The 11,641-nt window shown below is 36.2% G+C and overlaps 2 protein-coding genes across 7 annotated transcripts in view; both read left to right on the top strand.

Annotated features, from left to right (window-relative positions):
• Positions 1–506: 506 nt before the first annotated feature.
• LOC122141287 (zinc finger CCHC domain-containing protein 10-like) lies at positions 507–3,960 on the top strand. The gene is made up of 4 exons (XM_042748215.1): positions 507–651; positions 866–1,027; positions 2,522–2,566; positions 3,351–3,960. The coding sequence occupies exons 1-4, from the start codon at positions 611–613 to the stop codon at positions 3,586–3,588; spliced, it is 486 nt and encodes a 161-aa protein (XP_042604149.1). The 5' UTR covers positions 507–610; the 3' UTR covers positions 3,589–3,960.
• An 871-nt stretch (positions 3,961–4,831) lies between these two features.
• LOC109074655 (AF4/FMR2 family member 4-like) overlaps positions 4,832–11,641 on the top strand; it is a 39,477-nt gene continuing 32,667 nt past the window's right edge. For 3 of the 6 annotated variants that reach the window (XM_042747696.1, XM_042747692.1, XM_042747695.1), the window contains exon 1: positions 4,832–5,120. The gene's annotated coding sequence lies outside the window, so the exon portion shown is untranslated. The remainder of the gene's footprint in view (positions 5,121–11,641) is intronic. The other 3 variants (XM_042747694.1, XM_042747693.1, XM_042747691.1) reach the window with 1 other exon arrangement.

The following is an 11,641-nucleotide window of genomic DNA, read 5'->3' as shown; positions in this document are numbered from 1 at the left end:
AAAAAAAGATGAATTTAAATCAGGATCATCATCTTAAATCCAAACCAAACATGTTTATTGAAATAAAATAAACATTACCTAAAATAAAATAACAATGTAAAAACGTATGTTATTTCAGCTTTTTCTCATTTTTTGAAAATAGTTTAAAATATTTTCAAATTTAAAATAACTAACGCTAAATAAAGTAAAAACTATGACATAAACAAATGACAAAACACAATAAAATTAAAATGTGAAAACAGTAAATATAAATGTCTATTTAAAATATTAACAAAAATGATTATAGTATCTCAGTCGTACTACAATAAGATAATTAAATTGTACGACTATAATTACGAAATAATAACGCAATAATTAGCACACGACACAATATAATTGGAAACCATTTGTTCTGACTTTCTGAATTTTGAATGTAAAATATATAAATATATATATATATTTTTTTTTCTCAGAGGAAGTCTATTTCTGTGTATCAAAACCACAACTGTAGTGAAAACGCGTTTGTGTAACTTCAAAGAAGCCGAAGACTCTCCGAAGCTTTAGATGGCACACTTTGTTTTTCCGGCCTCGGCATCAAACCGGAAGTCAGACTCGCACGAGTGCATCCAAAATGGCGACTCCCATGCATAGATTGATCGCTCGAAGACAAGCGTGAGTTATTTTTCACAACATTCGAGTTTGGAGTGGAGTTTTACATTACATTTATACTGTATCCATTGTGTTAATTATTCCTGTACTCGTGTGTTTGAGTTTGTTGTTTTTAATATGAAGTTTCCAGCAAAACTCTCGCGAACGCTATCGGTTGTGTGTATCTTCTCGTGACGTTACTGGCGAGTTACCATGTGGCCTGTCGTTGTTCCCACAGGGAGGCGAACAAACAGCATGTCCGCTGTCAGAAGTGTCTGGAGTATGGACACTGGTCCTACGAGTGCACTGGGAAAAGAAAGTACCTTTACAGACCCTCCAGGACAGCCGAGTTGAAGAAGAAACTCAAAGACAAGGAGAACAATCCTTCAGATGATCTGGGGTAAGAAACGCAGCGATACTGCAGGTATGAATGCAGTATTAAGCACTTTCAAAACCTGGGTACAGTGAGGTGACATTTTTCTACTCACCCTTCAACCATCCATCATTAAAAGGACATTTAAAGTATAAAAGCGTTAATAAATCACATTCAGCATACCACGAATAACTCCTAAAGATCCTCCTTCTGTCCGCAGTAATACTACAGAACATCATTATTATAGTACCACGTGTCTATATTTCGTAATAAATATGTTTTACAGCATCTGTGTGAAAACTAACCTGGAAAGAGTCGTGAGGATTTGAGGAGAAAAATGAAAGACTCTTACAGCGTTACAGTGAATTGTTCATGGTTTCTATCATAAATGCACAGTATAATATATGCTTCTAATAGCTTATAAGCTGTTTCTATAAAATCTGTGGCTGTCTGAATGTAGCAGGAAACATCTGGCTTGTACGTTTGCATTATTTTCTGTCACTGACTAATTCTGGCCATGAAATCAGGATTAGACATAACGTAATGATTCAGATGTGCTGAGAATTAAACCTTTAGGCCCAGATGCAGACAGGGATCATCATGTCAAGGACAGTACAAGAAGACAATACAAAACTGCATCATAGTTTGTGGGAACGTGTGACATGCTTGAGGACAACACCCCAAATTTCCTCAGTAAAGGCGCTCCTGTGATTAGTAGTATATCTCCAGCACGTGCGTTCAGATCAGGGTTGCCAGGTTTTCACAACAAAACCTGCCCAGTTGCTTCTCAAAACTAGTCCAATCGTGTTTCGTTCCGGGCGATAAAAATACACGTTTTTTGGCAGGGTTTCCTTGGTAATATTCACATTTTAGGGGCTAAATATCACGTTATTGGTATTGGGGACTTGGACATGAAAAACACTGGTTGGCATTTACTACACAGAGCCGTAATTCACTGACAATCTACACAAAATCGATTTTAAAATCGCAGGCGACTCTGTGTAGCTTGTCTGTGGACTACGGCTCTGTGTAGTAAATGCCGCTCCACCTGAACCAGTGTTGCCAAGTCTGCGGTTGTTTTTCATGTCTGTGGGTTGTAGCGACCCCAATACCAATAACGTGATATTTAGCCCCTAAAATGTGAATATTACCAAGGCAACCCTGCCATAAAACGTATATTTTAACCCCGGGATGCAATTTTTATTGGGGAACCTCCTGGAAACGTGATTGGACTAGTTTTGGACTACTTTTGGACTAGTTTTGAGAAGCAACTGGGCAGGATTTGTTTTGAAAACCTGGCAACCCTGATCTTAACGCACGTGCTGGAGATATACTACTAATCACAGGAGCGCCTTTACTGAGGAGATGCGCATGAAAATCCCATCCGATGTTTTGCACAGCCCTACCCAAATCAGTAGCAAACTAGTATTGGATTTAATTTCTGAAAATATGATGCGGGTGGTTTTGTGTTATTAGAAAGCCTCAGTCATATTTAAACTGTACTCTCTTGACACTTTTTAGAGCTGGAATAATACCACGCAGTGAGAGAAAAACAAAGAAAAAACGGTGAGTCACTGTCTTCTTGGGCATGTTTATTTCTGTATAAACACGTTATGATTGATGCATGATTGAAGTGAAATCCCAGAATTTTATATCTATATAATCACTTTGAGGGAAACAATAAACTAGTGTTTTTGCTGCATGCCGGGTCTGGTGTGAATTTAACTGAATCGCTCTTGTAGGGTTTTAAAAGTGTTTTGAACAACTATAAAAATTATAGTATATTAGTATACTTATGTCCAAAACAATAAATGTGTCAGATTCTTTGATCATACTTCATTCATCTTTTATTTATGATGATGATGATGATATATATATTGTATCTTTTTTTTTTTTTTTTTTTGATGATTTCAAAATGATTTCAAAGTTTGAGCCCTATGCCTCAGAAGTATAATTACAAAAATTAAAGAAATGGTTAGAAATTTCCGGTAACTTTCCAAAAATCCTGGAAAGTTTCCAAAACTTCTGGAATATTTCCGAAATTTACTGTTAATTTTCCACCTTTTTGCAACCCTAGTAAGAGTTTAAATTTTTATTATTTTTATCAATTGTTATAATTGTTTACCTATACCATAATAATCACATATTATTCAATCAGTATGTTTATTAATAATTAATAGGACACCTCTTACACCTCTGACCTGCAAAACAGTTATGTGTCAGGTATATTATAGATCAGAAGTGATCAGTGTTTTGTTTTGTTAAATTAACTCAGGCTAATAAACTCAAACCCAGATTTGGGCCGCTGTGGTGTAAAGTAGCGCTTCTAGCACATGCTGTTTTCTTGTAGGTCCTCCTCCAGCTCCAGCAGCAGCAGTAGTGATTCGTCCAGCTCTTCCAGCGACTCTTCCTCGGACAGCAGCGGCTCCTCGAGCTCCTCTTCCTCGTCTGAAGACAGCAGCAGTGACAGCGATGACAGCTCCAGCCCTTCCTCCTCCTCCTCGTCTTCCTCCAGTTCTGACTCCGATTCCGACTCCTCGAGCAGTTCTGATCAAGGGCCTCCGAAGAAGAGAAAAAAGAAGAAATGAGGGTCAAACACAGAACTCGTGTCATGGACAGTGACAGTACTAAGAAGACTGCTGTTGAATAAGTGAGAGTACTTAAGAGATGTATATGTATATCGTCGTCATTTTTTTTGTAGAATGTGAAATTAAAACACATCCACTGTTACATTTGCTTATTTATAACTCTGTTTTCTCTCCTCGGCAGAGTCTAGTGGTGTCTCAAGCAGTTCAGATACTGCAATGATTTACTCATTCATTCATTCAGTTGGTTTCTTTTGCATCTTTTTGACCGTAAATGCATCTTTTTTTAAAGAATGAGCATTAAGTAGGAATTGCGGCTGAGGTGTATTAACGTGGTCTTATGAAATAAACTGATTTCTTACAGAAAGAAATGTACCTTTTGTGGGATATGATGTAAATATTAAATAATCTCTTGAAAATGCAGCACGTCTCATGAAGAAAAAAAATCACGAAATGTTTAATTTGCACATTTCTTAATAAAAACACCGGATGATCAGGATACTCTGAACTCATATCACTGCACACTTAACAGCTAGACATTACTTGATAAAAATACATTTACAAATATTTAGCATGCTACACAAATATAATGGCAAAATAATTATATTTATTCAACTTAGGTCTGTCAAAACCTTAAAAAGTTTTTGTTTACATGATATATGTGTGTGTACTGTGTATATTTATATGTATAAATACACACATGTATATATTTAAGTAATATATAGTTATATAATTAAATCATATAAATATGAATATATATATGTGTGTGTGTGTGTGTGTATATATATATATATATATATATATATATATATACACACACGTAAATATGTGTGTGTGTGTAAATATGTGTTGTATTTAAATATGCATATAAATATACACAGTACACACATATCATGTAAACAAAACCTTATTTTTGATGCAGTTAATCGCGATTTATCGATTTCACAGCACTAAAAAAAAAAAAACATTAAGAATATGCATCATGTTTATACCGTAGTCTAACGATTTAGTTAATAGATTATTATTTGGATAAAAAAAAAACTGTGATTTATTAAAATATTTAAAAACGTTCAATTTTGGAGTAGCAATGAGCAACAATTAAAAGTAAACGCCTTTAGATAAAAATATTTATTTGACGGTTTTAGACACATAATAGAAACTGAAATAGTAAATAATAATAATAATAATGATGATGATGATGGCCTCAGATGCTGTCTAGGTAGTGTGCACTCGGGAGTTGAGACGCAGCCCCTCTCGGAGAGGACGCTCTCGTCACGTGACCAGGTGAGTTTACGAAGCCGAGAAATCAGTCAGATTCGCGACGATCTCCTAAAAATGTCACAACCATGACGAGCAGGCGACCCTCCGCGGTATGGCTCACCCACACGACCCGTGTGTTTTAGAGCAGTTTCGTGATTGTTGTCGTTGGCAGACACGTTTATCGGGACGCGGCGGCAGATCAGAGAGGAAGCGGACAGAGACAAAGAGAAGGGCTCTCGCAGCGAGAATGCTTCGGGCCTAACAGAAGCCAAGAGGTAAGGGACATACATCGGGAGATTACATAAGTGAAAACATCCACACTCACGCGCACACAGTAACATCTGATCCTTTATTCAGGAGACCGAGTTGTTAAAGAAGCAGAGCTAGCGTTGTTCATCTTTCTACGTGTTTAGCAACATCCAACCCTGGACACATCGACTACACAAAGCACTCCCAGAAACATCATTGTATTTATTTATGATCAATTTTCGACCAGAATCCACACGTTTCCCTGTATCCAGCATCCTCGAACGTAGCGGTCATATTTAATGACGTTTATTACCAGAAATGTACTTTTACGTCATTTCAACTCCGTTTAAAAGCGTTTTATCACCATCTACACATCGTTAAATGCTAATGGGAGAGTCACGTAGACACACTTCGTCGACCGGTGCAGTATTTTTATTATTATTATTATATTTGGTGAACTTTTAACTCTAGAAGTGTATCCCGTTACATTTTTTGATTGTGACGTTAGCGCTTTAAACGACGTAACGACGTTTCACGTTCCGAGCTGTGACGTCACCAACTTGACGAAATGTAAACACGGTCTAAACGGCAGTCGCTTTTTAAAAAAGATCACATCAGATCGGTTCAGACTAACGTTAGGTACTGTTGTGAATAACTGATTCTTATAAAATAAATAGTTAGGTGTGAAATGTTTGAGTCATTCTTGACTGTTGTCTGTGTTCTTATTTGTTCTTTGCATGTGTTTTTAATATACCATCTTTAGTGCGTGCTCCGTGTACTTGTAGGGGCAGATCCATTGCATTCTTCATGTTTGGAGGCCACTTTAAAGCGTGCTGCCTACTGTGGTATAAAGTAGACATGCTCTGTGTAGTATGCAAATTCTCATTATGCACTGAACCCTCTGATTAGCTTCTGCCTTTGTGGTGCGTCCCAGTTTCCTCTGCTGCCCTGCGAAGTGGACTTCATAGGGTGTTTGTTTAGTGATTAAGGAGTGTGTATTCTCAGTCCGAAGGGCAGTGTAAGAGTGCTGTTCTGGTCGTATAGAAGAGCACCATTTCATGTTGATAGTGGCTGCTAGGGCTGTTGTATGCAAGTATAAAATACACAAGATGAGTTATAACCGTAGAGAAGACCTATTGTTTTTCAGTGTGACTGAAGAGAGTACTGTGCTGGCTACAGTAACTTAGGAAGCTTTAAAACAGATCTACTGTGAGCTATGAAGTTGTTAATCAAGGGTATATGTTTTTTCTAGGCTATTTGTCTGCATGATTTCAAATAATCATGTTTATCAGTGGAATTCCTGGTGAAAAACTACATTACCCATAATTCTGTTTCAGTGATGCTTACATTAATTTTTTGGAAACTGTTATTCAAAATAGAAAATTTTTCTATCAATTTAAGTCTATCCTGTCACTTTTTATCAATTTAACACATCATTGCTGAAAATAATAATAATAATTTCTTTCAATAAAGGAAAGAAAAAAATTTGAATGGTAGTGTTAGTGTAGATTGCAACAAAAGATATTTATTTAGAATATTTTATTCATTAAAGAATCCTGGAAAAAAAGTATCATGTCTGAGAGGAACTGACTGTCTTTAGAAAAGTTTAGATGGTATTTTTTCTTTTCATCTTGTCTCTGTATAGTACATATTAAAGTTCATAAGTGCAGCGCTGCTTTGTTTACAGCGGTAACCAAGGAAACACTTTAAGCGCCACCTGCTGCAGTGTTCATAAGCGCTTTGTTTTAGGGGTGTAACAATTCATCGATATGGATCGATACGATGTCTGACGATACGATGCATCGATGCCACACGTAAAATATCGATATCTGTAGTATAAATAGGCACCAGCTTATTTGGCACTGTCCACATTTTCACATAATGTCCGTCTATGCATTACCGCCAACGCGTGCATTCTCGCTCAAACTCGCGTATCAGGACTCGATATAAGGACTGCCCTTGCCCGAAGGCACAAGGTGAGCATTCGAGGCGAGCACTGTGTGAAGAGTTTTCAGCGCACACATCTGAAGCGTGCGCACGCACACAGACAGCCGCGTCTAGACCGCGTGAATACTAAATCGAGCTCTCTTCAGCTTTTTTGTGCATGGATGAATAAATACAGACAAAATTAAATCAAAATGCGCATTTTGATGAATATCCTAGTAAACACAGTCGTTAGGCATATGTCTTAACGTAAACAGTTGAGAAAGAAAAGGCGTATGTGTATATTAAATCCGTGCTTGGTTCTTAAAGTGAAAGCAAGCTAATAATAAATCTAATGCTGTCAAAGAAAAATACAAGTGCGTACTGCTCCTGACTAAATAACCGTTATAACATCAGAAATGATTGATCTATATTTAATTTTATAGAGTGAAGACTGTGCAGTTATTTTACATTTGATTAGCCTATTACATTTCTGTAGCGTACCTGAAAAACTGAGAGCTGAAAAACCTGAAAATCACTGTTTATTGAACTTGTGTCTTTGTTGTATTGTAGTTATTTTCTGCTATTGCTTGTAATTTGGTTATCTGTAGAAAAGATTTTTAGCACTGAGCCCATAGTAGCAGCCAGAATTGTTTTTCCAATTGTTTATTTTCTTTATTATTTAAAAAAAATGTGTAGGCTTATTTTTTGTTGTGAATGTCCCAACTGAGGTACAGAATGTAAAAATGTCAGATAAATGTTCTTGTTATATATTTTGGTTGCATTTGTGAGTTAATAAAAATGTAGATGGTTGTTTAAAATAGATATAAAATATCAAAATATCGATATATCGATCGATATACTCCTGTATCGAATCAAATCGCTATCGTATAATTTTTTGAGGTATCGGAAAATATCGTATCGCTGGGTATGAGAATCGATATCATATCATATCGTGACGAACCATCCGATTTACACCCCTACTTTGTTTACAGCAGTAACCGAGGAAACGCTTTAAGCTCCACCTGCTGGCAGAGAGTGAATCTGCGTCTCGTTCAGCTCGTCTGCTGTTATATGCAGATATTTTTATGTATAGTTTCATAAAACTGAAGTCAAACCATTCTGTCTTTGCTTCAAAATTTCGAAATTATACGATCTAATTTAGATTAAAAACTGCTCATGTTGCATGTATGCAGCATCTTTGTTTGGATCCTGATTATTATTATTATTATAGTTATTTCAATTTCACAAAGAAATGTACAGCATTTTGTCCAAGCAATAATAAAAGGATGCATTTAATTCATAATTTGTCTTAAATATCATTTTGTTAAAAAAAAAAATAGTGAATTGAATCGTGAGTTCGTTAGAGAATCGTTACATCCCTACTGATGATGAGTATATTAAGATAGAAAATGTTATTTTAAATAAAGCCTTGATGAGCATAAGACACACACACACATATATATAATGCATTTTTTATACAATGCATTTTTGCGATAAAATTACAACTTAAAACTTGTTTCTATATACATAATCATCTATAAATTAAGTGTTATACTCCTTCTGTAATTCTTAATTTGGTTGTCATTTGCGGTGCTTCATGGGGTTGTAGTTCTTTCTCTCACTAAATCTGTTTAGTACACAATCTCAGAACAGAACAGTTTGTAATGCTGTGATTCTCCTGATTCATGGCTTATAACTCTTTAACAAAGATTTAATTTTTTTTAAATCTATGTGGGGAAAAAATTCTTCCGGAACCAGTTGTATTAAAATCCTCCACATTGGCTTTGAGCATCTTTTTCTTGATTCCCTGTTTGTCCAAACTGTCAAACGTTGGCACATTTTTACACAAAGCATGATTAAAAATCTCACTGGATTCCACTTTCAGAAGCAATAGATTTTTACGCAAACTTTTTGAAAGTATATGCTGCGTAAACGTTAGCCGGGGCACAGATGTAGTCTAAATCATGAGCTGGGACAGACCTTGTGCTGCTTATGTAACCAAACTAAACACACTCCCGCTGTCTCTGACTCCTGCCCATACACCGTCATCACAAGAGTCCACCATGTTCTGTTCATTGATGATAAGCCAGTGACAAAAGCGTGTGTAAATACCGTTATGGCTCTTGACTCTGCAGGGCTTCCTGTTTCAGTTGTGACCATTTCCTCTATCTGCATTTAGAGCTAGAAAGAATGTGGCTGACACTTGCAAAATGTAGTCGCTCTCAGTTTATAAAGCTTCTGCAGCGCGCAGGGATCCGACAGAGTTCTTTTCTTTCCTTGAGAGCAACTTGTGTTTGTTGTTTTGCAGCTTGAGCAGCTCTGGATGAGCTCAGAACAGCTGGAAGCATTCATTTACCGCAGTAAAGGAGTAAAAGCCTGTTTTTCAACATACACTTGACCATACTTGTTGCTCGGCCTGAATTTCCTGTGCAAATAATATGGAAAGTTTTCCAGATGGTTGAGTTCCAGTTCTAGAGGTCAAGCATTGAGAAATCAAAAATTGCTTTGATCTTTTAACACGAGGTCATTCTACTTGAAAACTCATAGCGAAGTTCTTTATTTATAGAAACGTCTTGATTCTGTAATCCTATTACAGTATGTGTATTCAATAAATATGTTAAAAATGCTATTTAACTAACAGTACACTGTTAATAAAGTGGGAAATAAGGACCAGGTGAAGCTACTTTCATGTGCATTGAATATTTCATGAATATGACACAGCGGCAAACTAGATATATCGCAGCGTAGTTTGAAATCAAAAGATTTAAAGTTGTGCAGTAGTTGGAAGGTGTTTAACCTTTTAGTTTGCATAATCTGACAAATTATGCAACTGTGTCAGGAGTGCAAATTAAACATGCAAAAGCCAAACAGAATTTCATAATTTCATGTAATGGCAATCACAAGATGAATCCTGCGTGTCACACTTGGCTAAACTGTTTCTGTGAAAAGCCAGTGAAAAACAAATCCTCAAACGGGTTAAACAGCTTCTGAGAAATATTGGTATGGTCTTCATTATTTACATCAGAGTTTGTCCTGAAAGATTTACCCTCCGTCACTGCTGTCCAAGATTATTTTTTTAACCAAAAGTGGTCTGACTTTAGTGAAATCAGGGATGTTTTGAGATGCTGGTTACTGCCAGGCATTGGCTTTTTAGAAAATGTTTTAATGTGCAGAACATTTGGTAATGATGTTTATTTTCCACATGTTTTTTTCCGCCCATTCTGCAAGGAAGAGTTTGGCAGGAACAACTTTTTTTTTTTTTTTTTTTTTAAGCTTCGTCAATTTTGAAACATTGTGAAATTACATTAATGTTTTTTTTTTTTTTTTTGTACACCTTCAGTACACAAAAATTCGCTTAGATTTATTTCATTTTACAAGGTTCACTATCAAAATTCGATTGAGTTTGCTCTGGCAAATTTAGTTGTTTATAAAATCACCCCCCTTTTTGGCCCAGGTTTTCCCACTTTTTCCCATCCACAAAGTACCTCAGAAACACAGACTATGCATGCACCAGGCTCTGGGTTGGTTGCTTGTGTGCGTGACTCTGGCACACACCCTGAGCAAACAATCCTGAGAGATAGTGTTACATAGAAAGTCAAGAAATCCTGTGCCGTCTGTGCACTTAACACCAATTCACAAATACAGTGTCGAAGGGAATAAATATGGAAGCACTGGTGCTTTCTGAAAAATGGTGTTAATTTTTTACAGTTGAGTGCAAAGGGCTTCTTTAAAGAAGTTAATATTGCACAGATGCAAGCGCCTTTGTGTGTGTGTGGTTTACTGTCAGGATATTGCAATGCAAATAGTATTGTCTTAGTTGGCCTTAAAAATGTTTTGTTATCCATAGTAGTGCATTAGTGTCCAATCTGACTTAAGTGCTAATATTGTCTCTCTATGCTTTCAGGCATAATAAAAGTTTGTGCTAAGAGAATATTTGCTTTACAACAACTAAAATGTTTTCTCAGCTACTTGGATATATTTGCATTTTAACAAAGGAAATGAAAAACAGACAATTTGTTTATACCCTTAACTTTATTTGGATGTGTCATAACCACGCATGTCCTAGTTTAAAAGCTTAAAGATCCTCTTAACCTCACTGGAGATGTTTGGATTACCTTATTAAAGTAATTTGGGATCTTGTTCATCGCTCAGATTGACAAGCAAAAATGGTCTTGTTTACCTCTTTGTGTATCGTAGCACTGTATGAAGTCACTTTCCACGCCAGCAGCGTTCTATTGTTCAGCGTGGATTAGTAATAATGAGCAGTTCACCAATTACACAGGGAAATCTTACACCCTCACGTGAAATTACCGATCACATGGATTCCTCTTGAAATGACTGGATTCTGTCGCTGGAAATTTACTGAACGACTTTAAATGTGACTGTACTTTTAGATGTACATTGATAAACAGTATAAAATATGCCAGCAGTATAAAATTAAGAAACTGTATGAATATAACCATTTGAAATGATTTTAATGCCTTAAAGACATCAGACTTGTGTCAACTCATGACATGTAAGAAAGTTGATGAGCTTGATTCATTAATTCGATTCAAATTCGCATTGTTTGCAATTCGCATGTCTCAAAAAATACTCTTCAGTCACTGTTTCGTTTGTTAAT

Source organism: Cyprinus carpio, chromosome B21, assembly GCF_018340385.1.
Source record: "Cyprinus carpio isolate SPL01 chromosome B21, ASM1834038v1, whole genome shotgun sequence".
In the NCBI taxonomy this organism is placed as follows: domain Eukaryota; kingdom Metazoa; phylum Chordata; class Actinopteri; order Cypriniformes; family Cyprinidae; genus Cyprinus; species Cyprinus carpio.
The sequence above is the reverse complement of the archived record's forward strand: the minus strand, read 5'-3'. Positions and strand labels throughout refer to the sequence as shown.